Source organism: Brachycentrus maculatus, unplaced genomic scaffold, assembly GCF_059751285.1.
Source record: "Brachycentrus maculatus isolate JH-2025_06_01 unplaced genomic scaffold, ASM5975128v1 h1tg000066l, whole genome shotgun sequence".
NCBI lineage: Eukaryota > Metazoa > Arthropoda > Insecta > Trichoptera > Brachycentridae > Brachycentrus > Brachycentrus maculatus.
This window is the reverse complement of record NW_028280820.1, coordinates 409,807-423,811: the sequence shown is the minus strand read 5'-3', so window position 1 is coordinate 423,811 and position 14,005 is coordinate 409,807. Positions and strand designations below refer to the sequence as shown.

Here is a 14,005-nt window from a genome sequence, read left to right as displayed (position 1 = left end):
CAGACCTTGAAAGTTAAAAAAGTTTCACCGAGCTCTACTTAAATCGTGTAATAGTATTAAATGTGGAAATTTCAATTTAACGCCATCAAGTATTAATCCGCCAAGTTTGCAAAAGAAATTTCGGAAATGTAGGGTAGGTATTATAAGTTTAATACTTTTGTATGAATTTACGGATATTCCGATTAAGGTTATACTCAAAGTATTACACAGGAAAATCCTGTTTGCAACAGATTGTACAGGATTCAAGAGATAATCTGAGATTATGTTATGTATACCGATGCTTACAGCTTATGGGGTTGGATTTCTGATAAAAATCTGCAATTCACCCTTTTTTTAATTATGCGAAATTTAACACATTATGCTCCGTACATACAAATGAAAAAGAAGAATATTTAAGTAATGAAATGGAATGAAAACGGCAATTATAAAAAATGCCCAACGATATTACTAAATACTTATTCACTACTAACTTCATTTATGGACGCCAAGGTACATCATAAGACAAATTGCATGGATAAACTTATTTAATATCAAATAAATATGCAATAAATGATTTAATAATACTAATAGTGAAAATGAGACAAAAAATGGACAAGCTCACAAAAAAATGTTAAAATATATGTATGTTTCTTGTACCTATATACAATGTACATGTGGGGAGTCATTTATATATTTATATATATATATATATATATATATATATATATATATATATATATATATATATATATATATATATATATATATATATATATATATATATATATATATATATATATATATATATATATATATATATATATATATATATATATATATATATATATATATATATATATATATATATATTTATATATATATATATATATATATATATATATATATATACAATATATATATATATATATATATATATATATATATATATATATATATATATATATATATATATATATATATATATATATATATATATATATATATATATATATATATATATATATATATATATATATATGTATATATATGTATAAACAGAGTACAATTACAGGCAATTAGTTTTGAAAGGTCTCAGAAATAAAGGATGATAGAATATATTTTTAAATATTTTTTCACTGGATTATACACTTCACCTTGGATGCTTAATCTCAGGTGGTGACACCTATAATATGGTTCAATATATATAACATTTTAATAATCCGTATTGCAATGTAAAATATTCGTACACAAGCTTCAGATTGATCCACAATAAAATATATTTTCGAAATAAATTTATGACAAAGTTGTTTTTGTTCGCAGAAATCGGTCAGCGGTTCGTTGAAGTCAAAAGGCAAGGCCGACGTAGGTAGCGTCGATGGCGAGAAGGCAGCGCCAGCGGTCGGGGAGTCGAGCAGGGGGGGATGGGGGAGTCCTGTGGAGTTCGTGCTGGCCTGCCTGGGGTACGCGGTGGGACTAGGGAACGTGTGGCGGTTCCCCTACCTCGCGTATCGCAACGGAGGAGGTTAGTAACCGGCTTAATGCGGAGGTACATACCGGCGCAGGTAAACTAAACGGATTGAGAGCAAACTCCTGCTTCTCGTTACTGCGTGCTTATTAATAAGGGAGATTACACACTAGAATTGAATTTGATAAAAAATACCATTATTACGAAGCGAACTAAATGAATATACCATTGGTATAATTACTTAAAAGTAATTATAAATGGTATAATTACTTAAAAGCGAAGAAAGGTGTGTTGAGATGTTTTGGGCACGTAGAACGAATGAGTGAGGAAAGAACGGTAAAACAAATTTATGAGGCGAATGTAAGTGGAAAAAGGAGCAGAGGAAGACCGAAAAAAATATGGCACGAACAGGTATGCCAAATACTTGAAAGTGGTCAGGTGAGGAGTCGTAACAACCGGCGGGTTAGATGAGGAGATGCATGCACGTGGAAGAGGCGAAGAATGTTTGCAAAGACAGAGTGGTGTGGCGTTCTATTCTCTCTGCCTACCCCTGCGGGGAAGCGGTGTGATGGTGAGTTAGTTAGTTAGAACTAAATACATTAAGATCAAACTCCTACTTCGATTTTCGTGAATTGCAAAATAAATTCATGAAATATTTATTTTCAATTAGGGTTGATGTTTGCAATGTTATTTTTGTATGTACCTACTAACGTCAATCGAATCTGTCTTCTCACAAAATATTTGCATCTTCCACATTCATGCATTTCCTTATACACTCCGCCGATTTTTCCGTCTCCTGATCTGACCCTTTTTAAGTATTTGACATACTTAATCATGCCAAGTTTTCCTCGCTTTTCCTACGCTTCGATTTTCAATGATATTTGCCTAATAAATTTGTTTTACTATTCTTTCTCTACTCATTGGATTATGGATCCACATGTCCAGACCACCTTTTTCTGAGTGTTATCAATAATGCTCATCTCAACCTTGCTCTTTTTCTTATTTTACGAAGGGAACAACACATTGTTTTGCTGCACATTTGTTTGAGATATTGCATTGCGACTGCTTTCAGTCTACTTTCAAAATTCTTTTGCCAACTTCTTTTTGCCATGCTTCTCTTCCATAGATTAGTGCCAGGATATGTGCTAATCAAAATATTATTTTAACATATTTTAATAGATTTATTTACGAGCCAATGAATTATTTGTTATAATATACCAAATACATAATTTCATCTGATGGAATCAAATGATCTGAGATAATTGAATACTTAGAAACTTTATAAATAGCAAAGAACATGTAGAGGTGAATACAATTTATTGAAAGTTTTCGCTGCCTCGTGTTATCAATTAATAGCTATTTGATATATAGAGAGAGATCAAGTTACTCGATGTAAAATGATAAAAGTATATATGCGAAAAGTTTACGATGGCTTCTTGATTAGATGGTTGTAAATTATGGTTATTGGTAGACATAAGTTATACGAGTTATTTCAGTAGGTAAATACGTAGGTATGTCTAATCTCCGGCAGAGCTTAATATAATATGAATACTGAAATTGGTAACATGTGGTGAAGGCATATGCCAGAAGTTATATTAACGATACCTAGTCGCACATATTAACACAATATCAACTTTGATGGCTCTAACAATATACTTAACGTATACCTCTGTTTAGTATAATCTTGTACGATAATCGATGGAGTTTGGCGATACTAACTAACTAACTAACTTACCATTGCACCGCTCTCTGCAGGGGTAGGCAGAGAGAATAGAACGCCAAACCACCGTGTTTTTGCAAACATTCTTTTCGTAGACATTTGTTTTATCAAAAAATGTCCATATTTATTGTTAATTCTTTTATTGCTTTACTAATGCAACATTTTTATAAGCATCAACATTATTTGATAGTTTTCCAAATGTAATTTTTTTATATGCATTTACAAGATTATTGACATAACCGAAAATATTATAAAATACACAATTAATTTGATCGTTTTACTAATGCGACATTTTTATACGCATCTACAAGACTATTATTTGATCGTTTTATTAATGCAACATTTTTATACGCATTTACAAGACTATTGACATGACTGAAAATGTGATTGAATACACAAATAATTTGATTGTTTTACTAATGCGACATTTTAATACGCATCTACAAGACAATTACTTGATCATTTTACTAATGCAAAATTTTTATACTCAGTAACAAGACTATTGACATGATTGAAAATATTATTAAATACACAATTAGTCTGATCGTTTTACGAATGCAAAATTTTTCTTTTAATCAGGTGCCTTTCTTTTACCATACTTTTTGATGATGATGGCTGTTGGTTTGCCAATATTCTACATGGAGCTGTACCTCGGGCAGTACACAGCGGTGGGTCCCATCGAGGTGTTCTACCGGATAGCTCCTGGCTTCTACGGCCTCGGCTACTGCACGCTCATGGTCATAGGCCTCATCATCGTCTACTACATGATCATCGTGGCGTGGACTCTCTACTACACCTTCATGTCCTTCGACCCTGACCTAGGCTGGGGGTCCTGCGAACACTCCTATAGTACCCTGAGTAAGATGACACATTAAAATATATTTTTCAAAGTTACTGGTTAAGCTTCCTTAAGATCTAGATCAGTGGTTTTAAAACCATTATAAAGTCAGCGTGCACTTTTGATTGACCAAAACTAAAGATTCAAAAGCACACAAGGATAACTTAAAAAAAACTGATTATTTAATTACAGACAAGTTAAAAAAACATTAACTAAAAAAATAAATAAATACTCTAATTAAACTCTTTGGGGGAAAAATCATATCTCGCTCACTCCTTTCAAGAACGTCATAAATCAAAAAACTTGATTTTTCAGGAGAACGTTTTTAAAGTTCAAACATAAAATACAATGTATTAAAAATAAATATCAAGCCACTTATTTAACTTTTTACTGTGCAACAGATCTTTTTAGGTAAAACCTGAATATTTTTTTTCCATTTGAAAAATATTTAGGATATTTAAAAAAATAATTAAACAATACCTTTTCTTCAAAATGCAAAAATAATACTTTCTGCCCTGTAGCGGGTAAATATTAAGTTTAAAATATGCCACTTTTGCTGGGATATAGTACATTTTCTATATCCCAGCATTACGAAAACATGCACAACTCAAAATTGATGATTTTTGATTTATGACGTTTTTGAAAGGAGTGAGCGATATGTGATATCTGTGCTTGTCGGTTTTTACAAATTTCAGCAATATTAGGTCTTATGTACACAAAAAACGGAAAATTTTAAGCAACCTGATAAACCCAGAAGAAATAGAAAAAAAATTATTCATAGTAATTGAAGCCTTACAATTCGTCATTTAAGAAACATAATGAAAAAAATAAATTTTTTATGTTACACGTGTGTAAAGTGATCATTTAAACCAGCCTATTACGGTCGTCAGCCCCGTTAATGCCTAGACTTCCATATTCATCTTCATCTTTGATGAGATGTCAAAAAATAATTTATTAGAACATTTTAAATATTAAAATCAAATACTAATTTTTAGGGTCTACTAGATTGCATATTTTATTTAAAAAAAATAGTAAAAAATAAAATTCCTTACAATTGTTTCGCCTTGTAAGGGCATTATTTAATTAGTATTTAACAAACTGTTTTACTGAAATTATTGCAACGACTAAATTTTTTTATTTTTATGTTTTTTTTTAATTAACAATTTTTAAATTTTTATATCTGACGTCCGATGTTGAAACGATTTATCAGATATCAAATTTTTATGATAATTTGTTACGAAAATAGATTTGATGTTGTGTATTCATAATATATAAATATTAATTTATTTTGGTTTCTCTTCAATTCTTCAAGAACCCTGATTTGGTGCGTTAATATTATATTCACATATCTAACATCATAAGTAAAAACGTTATTGTACGTTTGTTCAAAATCTTAAATTTCCTAAAGTAATTAATCGATTTCTTTGTAATTTTGACAGCGTTGCATGATAATAAGGGCGTGTTTTATATGCACCAGCTGCAGGTAAAAACATGATTTTTAAATAACTGCATTTTTCCACAACAGCAGCGCCATATGTTGAATGTTCATAGCAGACAGCGTGCTTTTTTGCAGCTTCTGTCACTTCGTATGTTCGATGTCCACAGCATTGGAATACGAGAGATTTTTTATAATTTTATTGTTTCAGAAGGCATTGTCATATTAAAAAAAAGCTTTTAACCAGACTCAACTACGAATATGCGTATTCCGGTACAAACATTAAATAAATATATTTTAACCAACAAATAAGTTAGCGTGTTAGTAGTTAGTTTTAATCTCATAAAATATGTATTTTTCTACCTAAAAATGGTACAAAATCATTTCCTTGTTTTTAATATTTTCATTTATTTTCCTAATGAGGTGGATGATTTAATTTATTTTCACATTCAAAATGTAGTCTGATTATTGTACGGTTAATGATTTGAGAGTCTATAAAAACACATCGTTTTTCTGTATCTGAATTGAAGACCTTAACTTTAGGCATTATAATTTCACATAATTAATTGGAGCTGTCAGGTGTGACAGATTCCACTGAGAAAACGGTTAAGGGTTCATTATCGGCTAACAAAAACACCCTTAAGTGCTATTAAGAGTTTATTGTGTTTAAAATCCGAACCACTAATTATTTGTGGAAAGTGTTACTTAATTATTCGAGTTTTCTTAACCTCCTAATTAAAACGATTTCTCCAAAGTTACGAGAACAAAAGAGTGTTGAATCTTGAATAATTGGTCATTTCATAGACCGCGGTAAGGCTAATTTGAAATGCCTGGTATAGCAGTGACGGTTCTGATTTGAAATGATTAAACGCATTGTAGTGTGACAGATGCGTGCGGGTGACAGAGTGTCACTAAAAGGTGATTTCGAGCGTTAACAGACCGCACAAAAGAAATATATTCAAACCCTATTATGAAGAATTTTCTCTTTTCTTTGGATAATGTGTAATATCACATGGGGAAACCCAATAAAGTGAGATAAGGCCGGCTGACCCGTCCTTCGGGCGTCCTTGGGCAAGTGAGAACCCCTTGACGAGGGTCCTGTCACCTGCCAAGTTAGGAGCGCGATACCTGAGACATGATAAACTGATGCTACGCGAGATGACGAGATGTACTTTGTAAGACGGGATCATTTTTGATTTCCAATTTGGTTTTCACCCGCCTCATCGGTTGCCAAATATTAAAACATTATTCAATTCCAACCCGCCGAAAATCGCAATATTATAATGAGCCTACGTCCGTCCCATGATATTAAATACACTTTTCTTGAAAAATACACAACTATCAGACAACTTTTTCATTTTTTTTTCAAGCACGCTTAACTCCAAATGAGTATTTCTGTTAAAAATTTAGTAACTTTTTTTAAAAGTAAAGTAAAGTTCTTTAAAAAATTAATAAAAGAAAACTGAAATAAATCAGGATTATTTTTATATAATATTTTAAATACTCATACATACAATGAGACGAATTATTTGTGAAAATATAAAATATACAAACACTATATTATTCACGATTTTAACAATTATATACATAAATGTAAGTTTTTGAAACGTTTTTTTTTATAGTTTTTTTTTTAACTTTCAGTTTACTTTTCTTTTACTAATTAATTACTTCTATTACAGTGCCTCATTGATGTTAAAAGTTATCCCTTAAGGTGATAGAATTCAGCACTGCATTTTTTTACATTTTAATATCAATAAATCATTTATAAACCCCTAAAAACGAATGATATTCGGTATGTGTACATGTTATTTATTTATTGATTTGGCGTTTAATTTGTAGAACTCCATTTTAATTTATGTATTAATTTTAAATCAAACACAGATTTTTTAAGCTTAGTAGACTCAAAAAAATCTGTGTTTGATTTAAAATTAATACATAAAATAAAAATGTGTACATGTCATTTATTTTTTATTTTTTTTAGTAAATGTATTATTTAAGATAATGTAAAGGAAACTTTCAAACAATATAAATAGTGAGTTATTTACTACTTGCTGTTGAGGGAAGGCGTGGAATTCCCTTCCATCAGTAGTGAGAGTGAGAGTGAGACAATCTTTAGATAAAAATCTAAAAACGTATTTATTCACGAAACTATTTCCACTATCTCTTTTCCCCAATTTGATCACAGTAAAGAGCCGTTGAGGTGGTAATAAAATTTAAACTATTATTATTTAATATTGAAATAAATTTACAACATTTTGAGTGTGTCCAAATACTTGTTCACAAATCTGGATTATCTCCAATTAAAAGAGTTAATTTTCATATTATTTTTTGACATCTCACCAATAGATGTCTCTAGTGAAGTTCTAGTGATTCAAGAACAATGTTTCTGAATTGGTTTATATATATATAGAACTTCAAGGAATTTGAGTAGTGTGGTTGTCAATAATGGGAAGAATTGGTAAATGTTACACGTCTGTAAAGTGATCACTTAAACCAGCCTATGACGGTCTTCAGCCCCGTAAATGCCCAGAATTCCATAAAATAATATTTCAATTAATGTTTTTTTTATCAGATTGTTACAGTGGACAGTATGACAAGGACTGCAAAGTTAACAATACGGGAAATGCAACTGATAAAACATACTATCAGAAAAACTGTACGACAATTAGTAGTATCTGTTCGATGCTAGGTTTGGAACCAGTCAATGGAACTCTTTGTTTGAACACAACTTCTAATGAATTCGTAACTTGGAATGGCCTAATCAACAGGACTCTGGCGTCGGAAGAATATTACAAGTAAGTTTTTATTTTTTATTTTATACGTTTTTGACACCTCAATATAGATGAAGAAGAATATGAAAGTCTGAGCATTTACGGGGCTTACAACCATCATATGTTTGGTTAAGTAATCACTTTACACAAATTTAAGGTAAAAAATTAGAATCAGAGAACATCGCCGTGGAATTAGTAGAAATTATTTTTCAGAATTCGCGAATAACATAAAAGACACTAACCACTCATTTGACTTACAAACACTTAAATTAATAAACTCAGTCACAAAACAAAAGTCAAGTATAATTTAGATAATTTAGAAAAAAAGTAGAAGTTTTAATTCTGATAAAACACCAATTAATAATATGCTATTTCAAAACGTCACTACTGTTACCTTTGTTTCTTTTTACAAAAAGTCCCGTTTCTCGAACCTTCCCTTTATTTATTACCCTACCAACCTCTATATAAAGCTTTTTTTCTTGCTCGTTAGTTTGACTATTCATTAAACAACTAGTATTCGAAACTAGTTGTGTGTAATGAAATAAAATATTATATTAAACGTCACATTTTTTAATTTATGAAGTCAATGAATCTTGCATCCTTTATGTCGCAGCAACTATATTAGGTATATTGTGACCTCCCTCTGTATCATAGCTCACTCTCAAGACCTACATGAGTCATGTAGCTAACGACCTGTCTTTGTAGTAAAAGCTTCACCTTCTCGGAGTCCAGTAGTGTTCCTCCAAGGATGTTCGTTTGCGAGCGAGTGCGTCACAGTCATAGATAATATATTTAGTGTTTCGTTATCCTCCATACAAAATCTGCAGATTGTGGAGTCATATAGTCCAATTTTTGTCATGTGTTTCCTAAATCTGCAGTGTCCTGTCAAGGTCCTGGTTAGGATCCTTATTTGTTTCTTGTTAAGCTTTAAGCGAGGTCACGTTTGCTTCAAGTCTAGTGTTTCATGTTAAAAATCAATCGCCGAACGCCATTAGGAATTCAGTCAATAGACATTTTATAATTTAAGCTCGCGAGCATCGAAGTTAGAAAGCGCAACTACGATATGTACTTGTTAATTTGGTCTACGTGTTACTGATATTAGCGAGGCGAATAAAGTACTGGGAATGCAATTTTGTAAATTCCCGCACCGGTAGTAAGTCGGGTCGGGACTAAGTTTCCTGAATGAGAGCAACCGACCGACCCGCGAGGGCGCCGGCCGCCTACCGCCTACCGCTCGCCGCCTACTCGCTTACCGCCTACCCCCTGCCCGCTCGCAGGCTAATTCACTAACTACTAATGCGGCCTTCCTTGTCACTGAGAAACTGCCTGTTTGGTACGGTACTAGTTACCTGGACGTGTGTGCATATATTTACCATCCAGTTGTTTAAAATATTTATACAAAACATCAGATGCTGACTCCTGAACAAATATGTTTTATTTATTATAATTATGTACATTTTTAAAGTATATTTTTAAAGTATCATTATCACCATAATGCTATTATTATCCAAGTCTTTATAAGCACCCTTGAGGTGGTAGTATTTTGCGAATATGGCGCTATACAAATTATTCAAATTATTATTGTTATTTTACAAAAATATTTAAAAAAATACTTTTTACAAAAAACATGGGCAAATTTAAATAGAATTAAACATTTGTTGCGAGATTGATGGAAGAGAGGACCTTTAAATGAATCTTTTTTACTACACCATTTATAATTCTTGTCTTTCTCGTTTACTTTTCATGGTATAAAAAATGTACGGATATGTTAAAGTGTGTGTATGTATGTGGTTTTGTCAATGATCGGCACGCTCGGCTACCGTTCTAGAGGTCCCGGGTTCGATTCCCAGAGGGGGGTCTAATATATATATATGTGACTTTTTGTAAGGGCTGATTACCTTTCCTTCGTGTGTTAACAATCAAGATAACACTGTGTTTATATGATGCAGTGCCCTATGCACCATTGAAGTGCAGATAAGGGTTCGAATGTATGTAATTATAATATATATATATATATATATATATATATATATATATATATATATATATATATATATATATATATATATATATATATATATATATATATATATATATATATATATATATATATACATATATATATGTATATACATATATATATGTATATATATATATATATAAATATTTATATATTTAAATATATATACATATATATATGTATATACATATATATATATATGTATATATATATATAAATATTTATATATTCAAATATATATATATATATATATATATATATATATATATATATTATATATATATATATATATATATATATATATATATATATATATATATATATATATATATATATATATATATATATATATATTATATACGAGTATATATGTATATAAAGATTTTTGACCTTGGAATGTGTGCTAACGTAGTACTATTTTCTCTTTATATCACTTTAAAAGATGAATTTTTTTTTTCATTCTCTCGCAATTAGTTAAACGCCAATCACCATTTATTTGTTTAAAACAATATCTTGAGTAACTAAGAAGTAATCATGAGCTTTATATCATTTTTTAATATAAATATGGAAATCTGGGTATTTACTGGGTTTATGACCTATCATAAGTGATCACTTTCAAACGTGTAACAGTCACAAGTGTTTGGACACACCCATAGTCAATAACGGTTTTTAGTTTAATTGAATGCACTTACGCTTTCGACCGACAAAATAATAAGGACAATATTTAAAATATTATCACATTTCTTAGAAAAAATGGCAATATCTGATGTTTGTTATATTACACCTGATATTAATTTACACAGATAGATTCCATTATCTATTATATTGTGTAATAGTGTATTTGTGTAAGAACCTGTTTAAGAAATTCACCGGCGTAAGAAACCAGTGTAAAAAATAGAAAACGGCTTACAGCGGACTCGGGATTCGGTTATAAAAATGTAAATGAGAAAAGTTTCGCTCGTTTTTTGTCAGCAGCCGCCGAGGTAAGGTTCGATTGCTCATAGTTTATGCGCAGCGCACGCCAGCCTCATTCTGTCTTTGCTAAATTAACGAAAGAAATCTCGCGGGACTATTTATTGCTGCTACAGGCTGCAAGATTATTTACGAGTTTCCCCGTAAAGCGTACAGAGCTGCATGCAAATATGCATTTCCCTAATTATGCGAGTTACCAAGTTTCCGAGCAAAAATTTGTCATCTGCTTCTGCGAAATTTGCGCTCACATCTGCGCGCCTTGTATAAATTTGATAAACCAAATTGCGACCGAAATATGAGGACCCAACGATTGAGAATCAAAATTTAACTTTAGGAGTATACTTACTATACTCGTACTAACTGAAGCGTATGCTTAAACTCAAGAAACTGGGTTTGGACAGTCGTATTGAAATTTGTGGTTGGGTATAGTATTCTTCTTCTTCTTCTTCTTTATGTAGATCCTAGGGATCTGTTTGTGCCTCCGCATGTCACTTTTGGGACGTCGACTCCCAGTTGTCTTTCCATCTTTTCGGAGGTCTGTCTGGGGGTTTGCGTCCTTCTGGGTTGCCTTGGAGGGCGACACGTGGAAGTCTGTCTTCTGACATTCTTTTTATATGTTCCTTCCAGTATCGCCTTCGTTGTCGTCCCCACCTCACGATATCCTCCGTCTTACACATGTTTTGAATGTCTATATTTCTTACTCAATAATATTAAGCATCGAAATCAATTAATTGGTGGTTAATAATTACTAAGATGTATTTTGTATTTTTTTCTTTTTATTTCATTATATTTTCAAGTGTAAGCCATTCACCAACAACTTTTCAAAAATTGGAGGGCATGCATGACTAGATGTATGTACGAGAAAGAAGGACAGTAACAGTTTTTAATGTACAATTATGGCAACATTTTGAGTGTGTCTAAATACTTGTTCACAAAATCTGGATTACCTCCAATTACAGGAGTTATTTTCATATTATATGCCTTGCCTATGACGGTCGTCAGCCCCGTAAATGCCCAAACTTCCATATTCTTCTTCATCTTTGATGAGATGTCAAAAAATAGTACAATTATGGCATTGAAATAAAAATTAACACTAGAAGGTATCGTAAGAAAATGATAAAATGCCATATGTTGATGTACTTTCATCAGAATAGGTAAACATATGCACCCTTTCGACGGGTGCTGGATGAATGATATCTTATGGTATTTTCATATGTTTAGTGAACAAGTCCTGGGAATCAATGGAGCCACATGGGAAAACTTCGGCGAGATCCAGTGGCACCTTGTAGGATGCCTTGCTCTCGCGTGGGTTATTGCTTTCTTCTGCGTCATCAAGGTAATTATTATTATTATTATTATTTTATTTTTATTTATTCGGGAATTGTACAGCTTACATAAAAAATGATATGGCAAACCATAATTATATTAACAATAATAAACATTAGATTACATTAACAAAAAATAGTTACGTTAAAAAAAGCCAATTAAACAATTCCACATTTATGTTATAAAACTATTAAAAAATATTCCGAGATTTATAAAAAAGGGTGTGATATAAAATAATAGATTTCGCAGGAAAGAGAAGGAAAGGAGAGGAATTAATGAGGGTGGTTAAAGGATTTTTTTTTCTAGGTAAGAAGTTTAAAAATAAGAATATATTTATAAATATACATACATACATATACATACGCATATATATATATATATATATATATATATATATATATATATATATATACATATATATATATATATATATATATATATATATATATATATATATATATATATATATATATATATATATATATATATATATATATATATATATATATATATATATATATATATATATATATATATATATATATATATATATATATATATATATATATATATATATATATACATACATATACATATACATTACAAATACAGAAAAAGAATTGTCATGCACGGTTCACCCCCCACCCATAACAAAACTAGGTAATTGGTGGAGAGTAAACATAGTATGACAACTTTCTACCAACTTTTTTTTATTGCATCTATGCTTTTTCCGAAAATATCAATGTCATTAAATATCTTGTTCTATGTGTCCATGATTCTGTTTAGGGTGGTATTTTGTAAAAAGACTGTGTTGCACTTTGGTACATGAAGGTGAGTAGAACGCGTACGTCTTTGAGGTACTCTAAAATTATTATTTATTTTAAAATTGAGAGAAATATTTACTGACAATTAGAGTATCAACATTCCTCTTTTCTAAGTAAATGTATCAACAGCTCGTTTTTCAAAGAATTGAAAAAATGTACAAGTGTTTTAGTGTATATTGCTAATTTGGTGCAACAATGGCGTAATTACAGTTTTAGAAAAATTACAGGAGATGCCATTCAGACGTTGTAGCAACAGAAATGGCGCCATTTTACTCAATTCCACAATGACGCAGCATTTCTCCACAAAATCAATTCTGTCAATGTGTCTCCCGACACACATTTCCGCACATTTTGAAATATTTAACGTGCTTTAAAAAAAGTGTAATTACGTCATTGTTGCACCAAACGAGCGATATATCGTCTATAGTCTATAAGAAATGGTGACATCTCGAAACCGGTAGTTAAAAAAAAAGTAAGAGGTTCCTTACTTATGTTACATTGACCTCTGTAAAATATAAACATAGATTACAGTTTCACAAACAAATGTTATCGATTGATGTGAAAACATCCTGATAAAATACGTTTGTATGAAGATATTAAAACTCACGTAAAAATATTGCGAAAAATATATGAGAAATAATGCACACAAAATAGT

At 30.8% G+C, this 14,005-nt stretch overlaps 1 protein-coding gene across 1 annotated transcript in view; it reads left to right on the top strand.

Moving 5' to 3' along the window:
- The first annotated feature begins 477 nt into the window (after positions 1 to 477).
- LOC148311343 (sodium- and chloride-dependent glycine transporter 1-like) overlaps positions 478 to 14,005 on the top strand; it is a 38,709-nt gene continuing 25,181 nt past the window's right edge. Inside the window, exons 1-5 of the mRNA XM_088256763.1 lie at positions 478 to 489; positions 1,300 to 1,501; positions 3,744 to 4,022; positions 8,010 to 8,232; positions 12,422 to 12,536. Of these exons, the coding sequence (XP_088112889.1) occupies positions 478 to 489; positions 1,300 to 1,501; positions 3,744 to 4,022; positions 8,010 to 8,232; positions 12,422 to 12,536 (831 nt within the window). The remainder of the gene's footprint in view (positions 490 to 1,299; positions 1,502 to 3,743; positions 4,023 to 8,009; positions 8,233 to 12,421; positions 12,537 to 14,005) is intronic.